The sequence below is a fragment of the Saccostrea cucullata genome, unplaced genomic scaffold (assembly GCF_032062105.1).
Source record: "Saccostrea cucullata isolate Sc308-1 unplaced genomic scaffold, CSIRO_AGI_Scuc_v1 ctg16347, whole genome shotgun sequence".
Taxonomy (NCBI): Eukaryota; Metazoa; Mollusca; class Bivalvia; order Ostreida; family Ostreidae; genus Saccostrea; species Saccostrea cuccullata.
In genome coordinates, this window is record NW_026941569.1 from 1 (window position 1) to 13,247 (window position 13,247).

Below are 13,247 nucleotides of genomic sequence, written 5' to 3' on the forward strand. Positions count from 1 at the left end.
TTTCAATATCTCATGTTTATTATAGATTTGTCAATTATAAAAGTATTACTAAAGACTTGTTGTTTTTATTGATATTTTTCGGGTAGAAATTTTGCAACAGCCAAATCGGGCGCATTTTATGGACAAGGAAGTGGCAAAATTTGGATCGACGATTTGTCATGTAATGGTCATGAATCTATTATATTGCAATGTAATAGTACAGCATTAGGCACACATAACTGTCAACACAGTGAGGATGCAGGAGTACTTTGTTCACGTGGTACGTATGAATTTTAAATCTACAACAATGAAGAAATGTTTAAACACAGATAAGTAAACAAAATCACCATCCTCTGAAATATACCTCGTAAAAAAGTTGAAATACTGATAAATCACTGCAATTTCCTCATAAATCTATCATCGTTGCAAGAGACAAACTAGTTCTTTGGTCGAAAAAAAATTGTTTAAACCTTGGTTTGCATCAATATATTACTATTGTTTTCCTAGCCATATATCTTACATATATATTATTCAAATACATTCCATGATAGAACTGAAGTTAAACTGTTAAATGGTAAATATATATTCTCCATTGATTAAAAGTAATAGTTTTCTGTACTGTAATTAGGTCACCTGTACTGAAATCTCAGACGAACTTCTATGATCACCCATTGTCTGTCGTCCGTCTGTAAACTTTTTACATTTTCAACTTCTCAAGAACCACTGGGCCGGCAAATTTTAAAGAAAATTGTACAAAGCATCATTGTGTAAAAGGGAGGGCTACAGCTCCTTATAAGGGGTGATAATCTAGAAAAATAGTGCTGCATGGGTCATTAAAAATCTTCTTTTCAAGAACCACTGTGTAAGAAAATCGGAAACGTATGTGTAAGCATCCTCGGATTTTGTAAATTCTAAATTATTCAAATTATGATCCCTGGGGGTAAGGTGGGGCAAAAATTTTACATTGAAATACATGGGAAAATTTTCTGCTTAAGAACCACTGGATTTTAAAAGCTGAAACGTATGTGGTAGCATCCTCGGGTACTGTAGATTCGAAATTGTTAAATTCATAACCCCAGAGGTAGGGTGGGCCACAACAGGGAATCCAAGTTTTACATGGAAATATTTATGAAAAAAAAATATATTCCTAAAGCTATTTGCAAAAGCGTAAGTGACGGAAGTGCATGATGCTGCCTATTGTCTGTTGCTTTGCAGATGTTTAATCAGTTTGCTTGCGTGATAATTTTATACATAAACAAAGTTTGCTAGAGTGAAAATTTATGCATTTAAACAAGCAAAATTCGTTTATGCATAAAATGATCATGTGAGAAAAGCGACTGGGCATGATCTTAAAAAAATAACAAAAAACAAGAATTCTGATAGTTTTTTTAAGCATGCAATAAATTTATTTAGAATATGTAGCTTAAAGTTATCGGAGGTTGTATTACAGTTGAGGATGTTAGACTTGCTAATGGAAGCACAACTGCGATGGGTCGAGTGGAGATAAAAATTAAAGGTGCCTGGGGAACTATCTGTAATAACGACTGGGACGACAATGCAGCATCTGTAGTGTGCTCAATGCTTGGATTCTCAAGGTGAGACCCTGGAGACATGATTATTTGTTTGTTGCTTCTTGTGATTATTTGAATAGCCAGTACTTTAAAAAAAGTTTGAATTTTTTCGGAATAAAAATAACGGAAATAAAACCCGACAAAAATTTCATTTAAGGTCAGATGATACGTTCCTCAAATTTTGTATATTTTTATAATGTATGAAAAAGATTCAAAAATTCAATGACGATCTGATTTCTAAACCAGTTTCTGGTCATTAAAAAATCAAAACACCAAAAAAGTTGGTTTTGTAAGATTTTTCCCATAAGGCTTAGATGTATATAAGAAATACTACGCTCTGCTATCCTGCACAAATACCTGGTAAGAGAACTATTTTTTTAGTGAACATATCAAAGTAGCAATACTTCAAAGACAAAATCTTGAAAAAACTTATTTAATGATTAAAGAATGTATCATCTGCCCTTAAAGATAAACCTGAGACAAAGAGAATTAAGAATTAATTTAAAACAATTCATTGAAAGAAGTTGGTAACTAATAAACAAGAATTAAAAGATGATAGATAACAACAGGGTAAATTGGGAAAAAATTATGAATCTTCTCAGAAAAAATGCAGTGGCCAAGAACGGGTCTATCTTTGAACCAAGATATGGACCTATATGGATGGACAAGGTTAAATGTACAGGGAATGAGATAAATTTATTCCAGTGTCCTAAAGCAGAATTTGGCGATGACAATTGTGATCATAGCAAAGATTTGGGAGTTACTTGCTCACTTGGTAAGAAAATCAACAGCAGTATTTTATACCCTCGCTGAGGGTATATAGTAATTGTTATGTCCGTCCGTCTGTCTGTTACACTTTGGGGTACCCATCTCTTATCCGCAACTCCTCCCATACCACTGAATGCAATTTGATGAAACTTTCACAGAACCTTTATTACATATTGCCATTGTGCACCTCCTATTTTATTTTCGACCCAACACATATTTTGGGTTTACCATAGCAAAACATAGACACTGCCGTTTTATACATACGGGAGGCGGGGACATCATTTAGTGAGCTCATTGCTCAAAGTACCTCTAGTTTAATGAATATTTGCCGCTTTACCTTTTGGTATACATGTAGTTTCTCATTTAAGGTAAGATACTAATATCAGATTTTTAAACACTGATAGTTCTAAAGTTTTTTTTTGTTCACAATACATAAAATGTTCAAACATCGTTACGTACTTATGTCAAATAATTTTTTAAAGATATTGCTAACAAAATTGTAAGGTTCATTGCTTTAATTGTATTTAAGAAGAATTGCGATTTAGTTCTACAATTTGTAATCCAACTTATATCCATAGCTTCCTTTCTAAGGAGGAAATTCTTCAAAATCATATGCCAGTTTTGTACATTTTCAATATTCCCCAAAACAAAAATGAATATGAATTACCATATCATACATACATGTATACTGGATTTAAAACTTTATAAAATCCTCAGAAATGAAAACACGTAGTGGCTTCCAGTAAATATTCCCTTTCTTTACTTCTCATTAAAGTATAAACAATATTGAAGGAGAAACATCAAGAGGACTATATATGCAACAATACATTCGAGAAGTGGTGTATTTCAGATGTAGATACTTAAAAATTCCAAGGAACATTTAGAAATTTGAAATCACAAAATTTTATTAAAATCAATTACATCAAAACATTCTACTTTTTAACGCTTTATACAACCACTCCCAGTGTTAAAGTGAAGTCCAATCGTTTTGACACCATTGACTTCTGCTGTTTCAATAAAATTTGAAATCGTACATTTACTTCCATTAGTCATTTGCAAAATCATTCTGTCAAAAACATTCTGATTGTACATGCAAGAACTCTAAAGCTAATATTAAAAAGTAAATTGAGTTTCTGAGTGACACTATCTATGTTCTTTTTGAATATCATGTCTTATAACAAACTGTCAGAATTCCAATGAGTACCAACTTCACCCCGTTATTAGCAGAGCTATTTTGGTATGCATTTGACGCAGAATTTATTCAAAATCGTATACAGGAGAAGATGAAAACACTTGCCGTAGGGCGGGGTAGGGCGGGGCCACAAAAGGAAATCCAATTTTTACATAGAAATATATAGGAAAAATCTTTTAAAATCTTCTTCTCAAGAACCACTGGGCCAGAAAAGCTGAAACTTATGTGAAATCATCCTAGGGTAGTGTAGATTCTAAATTATAAAAATCATGACCCCCGGGGGTAGGGCGGGGCCACAATAGGAAATCCAAGTTTTACATAGAAATATATAGAACAAATCTTTAAAAATCTTCATCTCAAGAACCACTGGGCCAGGAAAGCTGAAACTTATGTAGAAGCATCCTGGTGTAGTGTAGATTCTGAATTGTTAAAATCATGACCCCCGGGGGAAGGGCAGGGCCGTAATAGGAAATGCAAGTTTTACATAGGAAAAATCTTTCAAAATCTTCTTCTCAAGAACCATTGGGCCAGAAAAGCTGAAATTAATATAGAAGCATCTTGGGGGTAGTGAAGAATCTAAATTGTACAAATCATGACCCCGGGGGTAGGGCGGGGCCAAATTAGGAAATTCAAGATTTACATATAAATACATAGGAATAATCTTTAAAAATTTTCTTATTGATCAAGAACCAGTGGGCAAAGATAGCTAAAACATATGTGAAATCATCCTGGGTAGTGTAGATTCTAAATTGTTAAAATCATAACCCCTGGGGGAAGGGCGGGCCCACAATAGAGAATCCAATTTTTATTTAGAAATATATAGGAAAAATCTTCATCTCAAGAACCACTGGGCCAGGAAATCTGAAACTTTGGTGGAGGCATCCTGGGGTAGTGTAGATTCTAAATCATTAAAATCAAGATGGGGAGTAGTGGGGGGTTAGGGGGCCACAATAGATATAAGAGGAGGGGAAATCTGGTAAAGAACTGTATCACAAAAATTACTCAGGTGAGCGATGTGGCCCATGGGCCTCTTGTTGTCAACTTCCCTGACTTATGCAGGAATTTACCTTTATCGCCTGCATCCAGAGTTTATGTACATCTCAATTGATTCGATACGCAAAAGCGTATCGAATCTACGCTTCTAAACGAGGTAAACTTTTGATAAACAAGTTGATTTAACAAAAATATAGGCAATCTTGTTTAAGATCATCATTTCGTAAGTTTGATAGTCGATACAATAACCTTGTTGGCAAACACAACTTATCACTGAGTCAAATACTGACTGATTTATACACTGAATTGACATCGGACCTGATCATGACAAAGAGCACACGGCGGGTGTGACCGGATGCCCACTCCTCTATGGCACGTGATCCCACCTCTCATTTGTTGGAGGTCTGTGTTTGCTTTGCTCCTATTCTGTATTGTTTTGTGGACTTTTGATCTTGAATACTATTCGTTATCTCTATATGTTTCATTACAAACTTATTGTTGGGCCGTATAATTTACACACTGAATTGACTACGGATTTTTTCGTTATTATCCGATTATGACAAGGATCAGACGGCGGGTGTGACCGGTCGACAAGGGATTCTCACTTCTCCATGGCACCTGACCCCACCTCTAATGTTTAAGATGCCCGTGTTTGCCCTGCTCCTGATTTTTATTCTTTGAATGAGATTAAAATACTGTTCATTATCTCCATATGTTACATTTGAAGAAAACTATTACCACAAAGACTTTTCTGTTTTATACATTGTTTTATGCATGTCCAGTTTTAAAAATGTTTGTAAACATATTATGTAGCCGTATTTTATTGAATGGCCGAGAATTTAGGTTTAGGATTAAAACGCACCAATTATAAAAGGAGTGATTATTTCTTAGGAATCATTAAGGAATTTTTGCGCACAAAGATACAACTTATTCAAAAAGAATAAAATATCCACTTTCTTGAGATTCTTTTCGACATCTTAATGTGATATGAAAAGAAACAAAATTTCTAAACAATACTACTGAGAATTTCGAAGTAAAAAATTGACCTCATTAAACCTATTTAAAACATATATTTGAAAACATTTGAAAAACCGTACAAAAAAATTGGTGCATAAGAAAAAAAAAATCAGATATTTGAAAAAGAAATTGTATTAAGGTATTAACTTTTTTATTCTGCGATAGTTTAAGAATAAAAATGGGTTTGATTCTTTAATAAAAATAAATCGAAGGGTTTTGTTGATTGAATGGTTTTCTTCTGATACAATAAACTTCTTATTAAAGTTCTGTGAATTTTTTCCGTGATATTCAAAACTTTAAATGGGAGAACAGATTTTTTAAAAATATTGTATATGATATAGATCTACGGATTGTCAATGGGTCCTCGGCTTATGAAGGGCGAGTTGAGGTCAAATTCGATGGTGTGTGGGGAACTGTATGTGACGATGAATGGGACAACAATGACGCTGCTGTTGTCTGTGGAATGTTGGGATTTTCAAGGTAACGAAATTTACTATAGGGAACTACTGTTTACTTAACTCGAGAACGTTTTTATCTTTAGGGCTAAATCATCACACTTGCCCGCTACATGTAATAATATAACTTTTGCAAATTAAATTAATACGAACATACAAGTCTTCTCTGCAATTATTAAAAAAGGTGAGTGTAAAACATTTATAGTATGATACTTTATCATAAAGAATAATTTGAGTAAATAGATTACATTAAGTTACGTAAATACCTTGATAATATAGTAAATTATAGTTTTGCCTACCCATGAGTAGACGTAAATTTTGTTCTAACTCCAGCGTAAAGATACGCAGGCTCTTAAATGAAAAACAAATATTTTGCTAGTCACGACTTTGCGCCAGCGTAGCGCTACGACTGGACGTTAGACCTTTGATGAAACGGCCCCGGGCTAGTTCCGAATTACTCCAGCTTATAGTTACGACTAGTCGTACGACTTTTTTTGAAACGGGCCTCCGGTTTATATTGTTTAAATGGACATCTGAGCTTGATTACTGTCCGTTATCTGCATGATCATATTATATTGTTTGATAGGGTGCACTGCTGATTTAGTTTAAACTGTTTTTTTTATTACAGAAAAAGTAATTCAACTAACACACTTTTATAATGAAGCATGAAAACAATACTATTTTTTTAATACTTGACATGTCTTAGATGCCTAGAAGAAATTATACCATTTAATTAATGTTTTCCTTTGATTTTTAGACTTTTAACATTGATTTTAAATACACATGTGTGAATGTTTATTCCAAATTCTATTCAAAATTTTCTTTTTTACCTTTAATATTGCTCTTAGGGAAAATGCAGTTGCTAAGAGGGGAGCTTTCTTCGGGAAAGGAAAAGGAACTATCTGGATGGATGACGTAGAATGTACTGAAGATGACAGAAATATAGCGCATTGTAAAGCACGAGAACTTGGGAATGAGAATTGTGGACATCACGAAGATGCAGGAGTTATTTGTGCCCCAGGTAGAAAAATTAAGCTATATGTTTGATTCTTTTTCGGATAAACACATTATGAAACAAATTGCATGATCAGATTTCTTCATATTTCTTCATGCTTTACTATTGAATGCCTAGCAATTAAAAATTTACCTAATTCAAAACAGAATAAAGCCTAGTTAAACACATATTTCCAGGGATACTTAGCCGAACCGATTTGTCTACAATTGAGAGTATACTGACATGCATGTCCATGTCTCCATGTGCATATTATAAAACAGAAAGAAACAAGAATACATTGACGTAACCAACAATTGTCGCCCGGAAAATAAACGAAGTAAAAAATGAAACCTAGAGTCTTTATCATCAAAAACCTTCGTGAAAAAAGACATGCATCTGAATGATGAAGACGATAGTCGAGAAGATTTTGAAAACTTATATTTCGTCGAATGAAAATCGAACAAAAACGATACCCCTTCAAAGTTTATCAATATCTTAAGTAAATAATGGCTGTATAAAATATTAATTAAAATTAAAAAAGAATTAAATGTTGGCTACATAAAATATAAATTAAAATCAGACACATGCAGCACCTATTTTTAAAAATATATTTCAATTAAAGAATATAAATCATGATCTGTGTAACGTACGTTTTTTATGCGATAAGTAAAAGTCGATGTTTTACAAAAAGGTCCTGTCGTTTATTCGATAGAAAATTATAACAGATTTTAAATATTAAAGAGTCACTCTATGGAATTACATATATTGTGTAATTTATAAAGATAAAGAACATTCTGATGTAATAATCCTTTTAATGTGTAAAAAATGTTTAATTCTGAATAAATTCTCCCACCTCAATCCAATAATTCTGGACCTCCTCAAAAGATGATGCATATTTTTGAAAATCATGATTAGGGGTTGAATAAGGTGTAAAGAAAAATTTGTTTCTTCTCTTAGACTCAAGTAAGTACATGTACATTATGAATAAATAACAGTAATAAATTTCGGGTGAACGAAAGAAAACGGACGCGTATACTAGAACAGTTGAACGCGTGATAGATACAAATACGTGTTTTGCGATGAAAAATGATGCTTAATTGTTTTGTCGTAAAGATTCGATCAAAGAGATTAATGCATTATAGAGAATTGCTATAAATATAAGTATTGAATTAAAATTAAGAAGGAGCAGAAATTAATTATTCATCGATATACGTACACATTTATTTGCAGAAAAGATCAGACTTGTTAATGGATCATCTTCAACTGACGGTCGTGTAGAGATCATGTATAGGGGTGTCTGGGGATCAGTTTGTAATGATGGTTGGGACGATAGGGACGCTACTGTTGTCTGTTTAATGCTTGGATTTTCAAGGCAAGAGAGAGAGAGAGAGAGAGAGAGAGAGAGAGAGAGAGAGAAAGAGATTTTAGCAAGAACATAGTCCATTCATTTAAGTTTCTTCCATAAAGTTGATTTTTTATGCATATTATGCAATAATTTCTATGTCTTCAGAAAAATCAAAAGATCGAGAGCAGAATCTTTCAAAACAGTTGCCCAGCAAAGGAATAATGCTTGGATGGCCGATGTTCAATGCAAAGGGAATGAATTGGATATATTTCATTGTAATCACTCAACACTGATACAACAAGAATGTAGTCAAAACTATTACGCAGCAGTCAATTGTACACAAGGTACATGTAGGTTGCATTTGCAAAATCACTTTTTAAGTTAAATGTATCTTCCACAACTCTTATAGCCACCTTCATCAAACAATAAAATGGGTAAAGATAAGGATCAGTGATCGATCTCAAAAATTCTAAAAGAACACAAATTTGTCAAAGGGGGGTAAACACGGAATGCTGGGGATTCCAGCGGTAGGATCAAGTGCTTAGGAAGAGTAAGGATTCACTGTCAACCTGTCATGTTGACTGTGAGAGGTAGACGGAACATTCCTTTGTCGAATTCAGTATAAAAACAAATGTCTATCAATTGGTATGGAACGAGTCAACGACAACGAAAAAAATACGAAATTGAAATTCTTGTAACATCAACTTATCTGTGAGTATCCTACCTCGGTTTGAAATGTGCTCATACTTGGAGCATGACTTTGGGTATCGAATAAGTTGGAAAATGTAAACATCATATACTAGTATATGCAGATGATAGCAGGGTATTACAACATGGATAAGGAATATTAATACTGACAATGGTAAAGTTTAAATAATCTTGTTTGTCAAACTCACTTCTTCGTGCCACTATATTTTTGTCATCGGTTGCGCAATCGCGCCAATGCCATTGTACTATTGCAATGTTGCTTCATCGTCATTGTACCATTGCTTTATCATTATAGCATTATCATGTCACAAACTATTAACCCAAACCTACAGTACCTGGCCATAATACAGTACGCAAAATGGCGGCCGTTTCAATAAAATGTTTTGACACCTGAGATTTCGTTCGTCATTTTTTCACTAAGAATGAAGTGGAATATGTCTTACCTTATTAATATTTCGTAATATATTCCTTTGCCTTTATGACAGCCTTAAGTCTCTTTGGGATAGACCTGTATAATTTTTTTATAGCCCTGGAATCGATCGACACCCAAATTTCTTTTACGACTCGAATTAAGTGCTGCCGATTTTTAATGTCCTGTAACCGGTGTTCATGTCGAACTTTGATTGTTCTCCATATATTTTCTATAATGTTAATATCGGGAGATTGACTTGGCCAAGTAAGGGTAGGAACATTATAATTTATTTTCTTCTTTCCAAGTGACGGTGATATACCCGAGTGGGGGGGGGGGGGAGAGTGATTACTGTATACATACCGAGACAAGCTGGCTGAAATCGTACACCGGGTTTCCTCCAGACATGTACTTTCCTGTCCTTGCCTAACACAACTTTCATTTCATCACTGAAAATAACTTGTGACCAGTTTTGTTCAACTGTCCAGGCCAATTTAGTCCGGCACCAGGAAATTCGGGCTTGGCGATTATTTTTAGAAATCGTTATTTTTTCAGAAGCACAGCATCGCTGTAACACTGTTCCTTTAACCTTCGTCGAACTGTCCTTCTAGAAGTTTGCTGGGGTAAAGATTCGTTTAAACTGCGGGTTAAATCAGACAAAGTCTGTCGCCGATTCTTCTTGACCAATCTTTCTAACACACGATCCCCCTTTCACTCACCAATCTTCTCCTTCCCGATCTTTCTCTGATTTCCACTGAACCCCTCTCTTGATTTCTTTTCAATACCTTCTGCACAGTATTTGGGTTAATTCCAACGAGTTCTGCAATTTTTCGGCTACTTAAACCATTTTTATACATCTAAACAATCGTCTGCTTTTTATCTGTTGACATGTCTTTCCCCCTCGGAGCCATTTTGTATGACGTACTAATCTATTCTAAGAATAGATGAACGGAACCCCAGTTCTGCGTGACGTCAGATATGACGCTTATGAATGGATGCACATGACTGTCAAAACTTGTTACTTTCAATCTACCGAGATATAGAGAAAGAAAATGCATGTTTAATTTTTTTACGGCCGCCATTTTGCGTACTGTATTATGGCCAGAAACTGTAGATGCATTAATGCGATATGGAAAGCCATGAGCCTATCCAGATATAAACTTGATACTCTGTGAATGTTTTACAACTGATACGAATCATCATGATCATTGTATCTAGGAAAAGTAAAACTGGTTAGTGGTCAGACACCAACGGAAGGTCTAGTGAAGGTTTTCTATAACGGTTCATGGGGAACGGTTTGCAACGACGAATGGGATGATAGAGATGCTGCTGTCGTTTGTTTCATGCTGGGATTCTCAAGGCAAGTGTTGTTATCTTGTATCAAAAACAAACTAAAAATAGATTTTGGAAAAAAAAATATTGTTTTATTCTATTACAACAAAATGATTCTATTTCTACTAAGGCCAGATTATACATTTTTACAGACTTCAGATTGAATTATCTATTTTTTATTTGTTATTTATCTGATTTACATTCCGATACAGACAGAATGCTACAGCACTTACCTCTTCTGTATTTGGGTACGAAACTGGAAGGATCTTGATGAATAATGTCATGTGTAATGGTGATGAAGAAGATTTATTTCAATGTAACAATTCACTTTCGGAATTCATAAACTGTGACCACAGAAAAGACGCTGGAGTAGTTTGTTCAGCAGGTGAGTGCTCTCTAGCTTTTTTTTTTTTATTTTTGCAATTATTTAAAAAAGTAAACTGATATTGTTAAGATATGCTATACACAGAAACATTACAACTGGTGTCAGAAGTAGGATATATCCATTAGCTTAATTTTGTTTATCAAACTATTTCTATTTAAAAACAAAAGATTTTTCTTTACATATTTTAATTGACCTAATACATTTTTTTCTCCAATATGTACTATGGAAACTGAAGAAAGTCTCAACGTCCCTTTCAAATCACACCCATCTTCACCAAATGCTGTGGAAGATAATTGGAATAATTCACCCACTTCCAATCTCTTATCCCCGATGGCATCAAATTTAGCACCATTTGCTAGGAATAGTCAATTTGATATGTTACATGTAATGTCTGATGCAAAGTTTTAACCAACAGTTGTTGGACATGAGACTGGAATATCATGAATTAAATGATCATGTTGATCATTTAGAAATAAGATTTGAAAATCCAACCCACAACAGGAAAGACAATCGTCACAATCTTACTACCCTAATGTTCACATTCACCCATCCAGTCAATTCTTTCTATGATTTCTACCCCATATCCATTTAGACCCAGTGTATGGGCAAAGGGAATATAACCCAAGCACAACGTCGGTTCCCATTACCCCCCTTACCTGAAATAAACAGGAACGAAAGCAATGTCTACCCCAGTTACACCCAAACCCAATGTAAAAATAAAGCTCCAAAGATCTGACGGCTCAGAGGACTTTGACGAGTACCTCGCTATATTTCAAATTTTAGTTTTCTTACATAGGTGGGATTATAAAAACAAAAGCACTGTACCTCGCCAGCAGCCTAACATGTGGTGTTCGTACCCTTATGAATGAATCAAAAGAAAAACAAGAGAGATTTTACTCCCTTTTGGAAATCCTTAACAGGAGATATGGCTCCATTGAGAGGTCTTTTATGTACCGTGCCCAACAAGAGGGTACAAATGAGACCTTAGCCGAATTGGCCCAATCTATTAAAAAGTGAACTCGGCAAGCATACCCAATGGCTGATCCAACCATTTTAATCATTCTTGTCCTCGATTAATTTATTGATGCCCTACAAGGCCGAGAAATGCGATTAAGGTTAATGGTAGCTAAGGTCGAGACATGAATGGAGCAGAAAATGTGGCTATAAAATGCAGATTGACAGATTCCCACAGAAATAAAACTGTCCATGTCATAAATGAAACTGACCATTTCCCCATTAAAAAAAAGAAAATCAAAACTTGTGGGATGAACCAAAAACCCTTACTCGAGAAATCTAAGCCCTGGTAGGAAATGCCCAAACTCCTACCAATAGTTTTGTTCAAACCCCCTATGCATTCTATTCAAACAAGGGCTCTTACCAAATTCACTCAGGAATAAAAGGACCCACAAATTATTTTCTAGCACCCAACATCGGGTAACGGTACAATATTACAAATGTTCCTTCGTTCATATTTTCTTACTTTTTACAATTAACGTTTCAGATTTAGAAGAGGATTCGATAAATTCTGATGAAAATTCTGTTTTTAAAGATGAAGATGTTACACGCATCATAGTAGTCTTAGCTTCTGTGGTGGGAGTCGCGGTGTTCGTTGTTTGTTTAATCATAATAGCTTCCAAAGGAAGGCGAAACAAAAGCAGACGAAATCCTGAGGCAAATGTAACAAATGGTGATGGTCTCGAAAATCCCTCTTACAATATCCCCCTTTATGGGAACATTGATAATTCAGAGCAAAATAAAGTAGGTACTATTTACTCGAAAACAAGATATTGTATTAATTTTGCTATGTGTAATATTTTATACAAATACAGCCCTTTCATGAGGTCGATCCATAGATATATCGTCTTCACAGAAAAGTATATCTGCGAGGTCGGTATGCTTTTTTGTGAAGACGAAATATCTGTGAATTGACCGACCGAAAGAGTTACTTTTGTTAAATTGTCGTTTTTTTAAATATTGACAAGTAAAAAATTTGAAATTAATCAATAAAAAAGCTACAAATTTCTTCTGTCATCTCCTTAAACTCATACTGAAAAAAATAAGCTTTTTGTCCTAAATTTGTCTCCTTTATTTACTGATTG

At 34.4% G+C, this 13,247-nt stretch overlaps 2 protein-coding genes across 2 annotated transcripts; both read left to right on the forward strand.

Moving 5' to 3' along the window:
• Window positions 1-90: 90 nt before the first annotated feature.
• On the forward strand, window positions 91-8,423 carry LOC134258068 (neurotrypsin-like). Its single transcript, XM_062740628.1, has 6 exons — window positions 91-259; window positions 1,430-1,574; window positions 2,153-2,325; window positions 5,862-6,000; window positions 6,824-6,996; window positions 8,200-8,423. Exons 2-6 carry the CDS (start codon window positions 1,468-1,470, stop codon window positions 8,406-8,408), a joined length of 801 nt encoding a protein of 266 aa, XP_062596612.1. The 5' UTR covers window positions 91-259; window positions 1,430-1,467; the 3' UTR covers window positions 8,409-8,423.
• Window positions 8,424-8,494: 71 nt separating this feature from the next.
• Window positions 8,495-13,109, forward strand: LOC134258067 (neurotrypsin-like). The gene is made up of 4 exons (XM_062740627.1): window positions 8,495-8,658; window positions 10,650-10,795; window positions 10,980-11,148; window positions 12,650-13,109. The coding sequence occupies exons 1-4, from the start codon at window positions 8,544-8,546 to the stop codon at window positions 13,075-13,077; spliced, it is 858 nt and encodes a 285-aa protein (XP_062596611.1). The 5' UTR covers window positions 8,495-8,543; the 3' UTR covers window positions 13,078-13,109.
• Window positions 13,110-13,247: the final 138 nt, after the last annotated feature.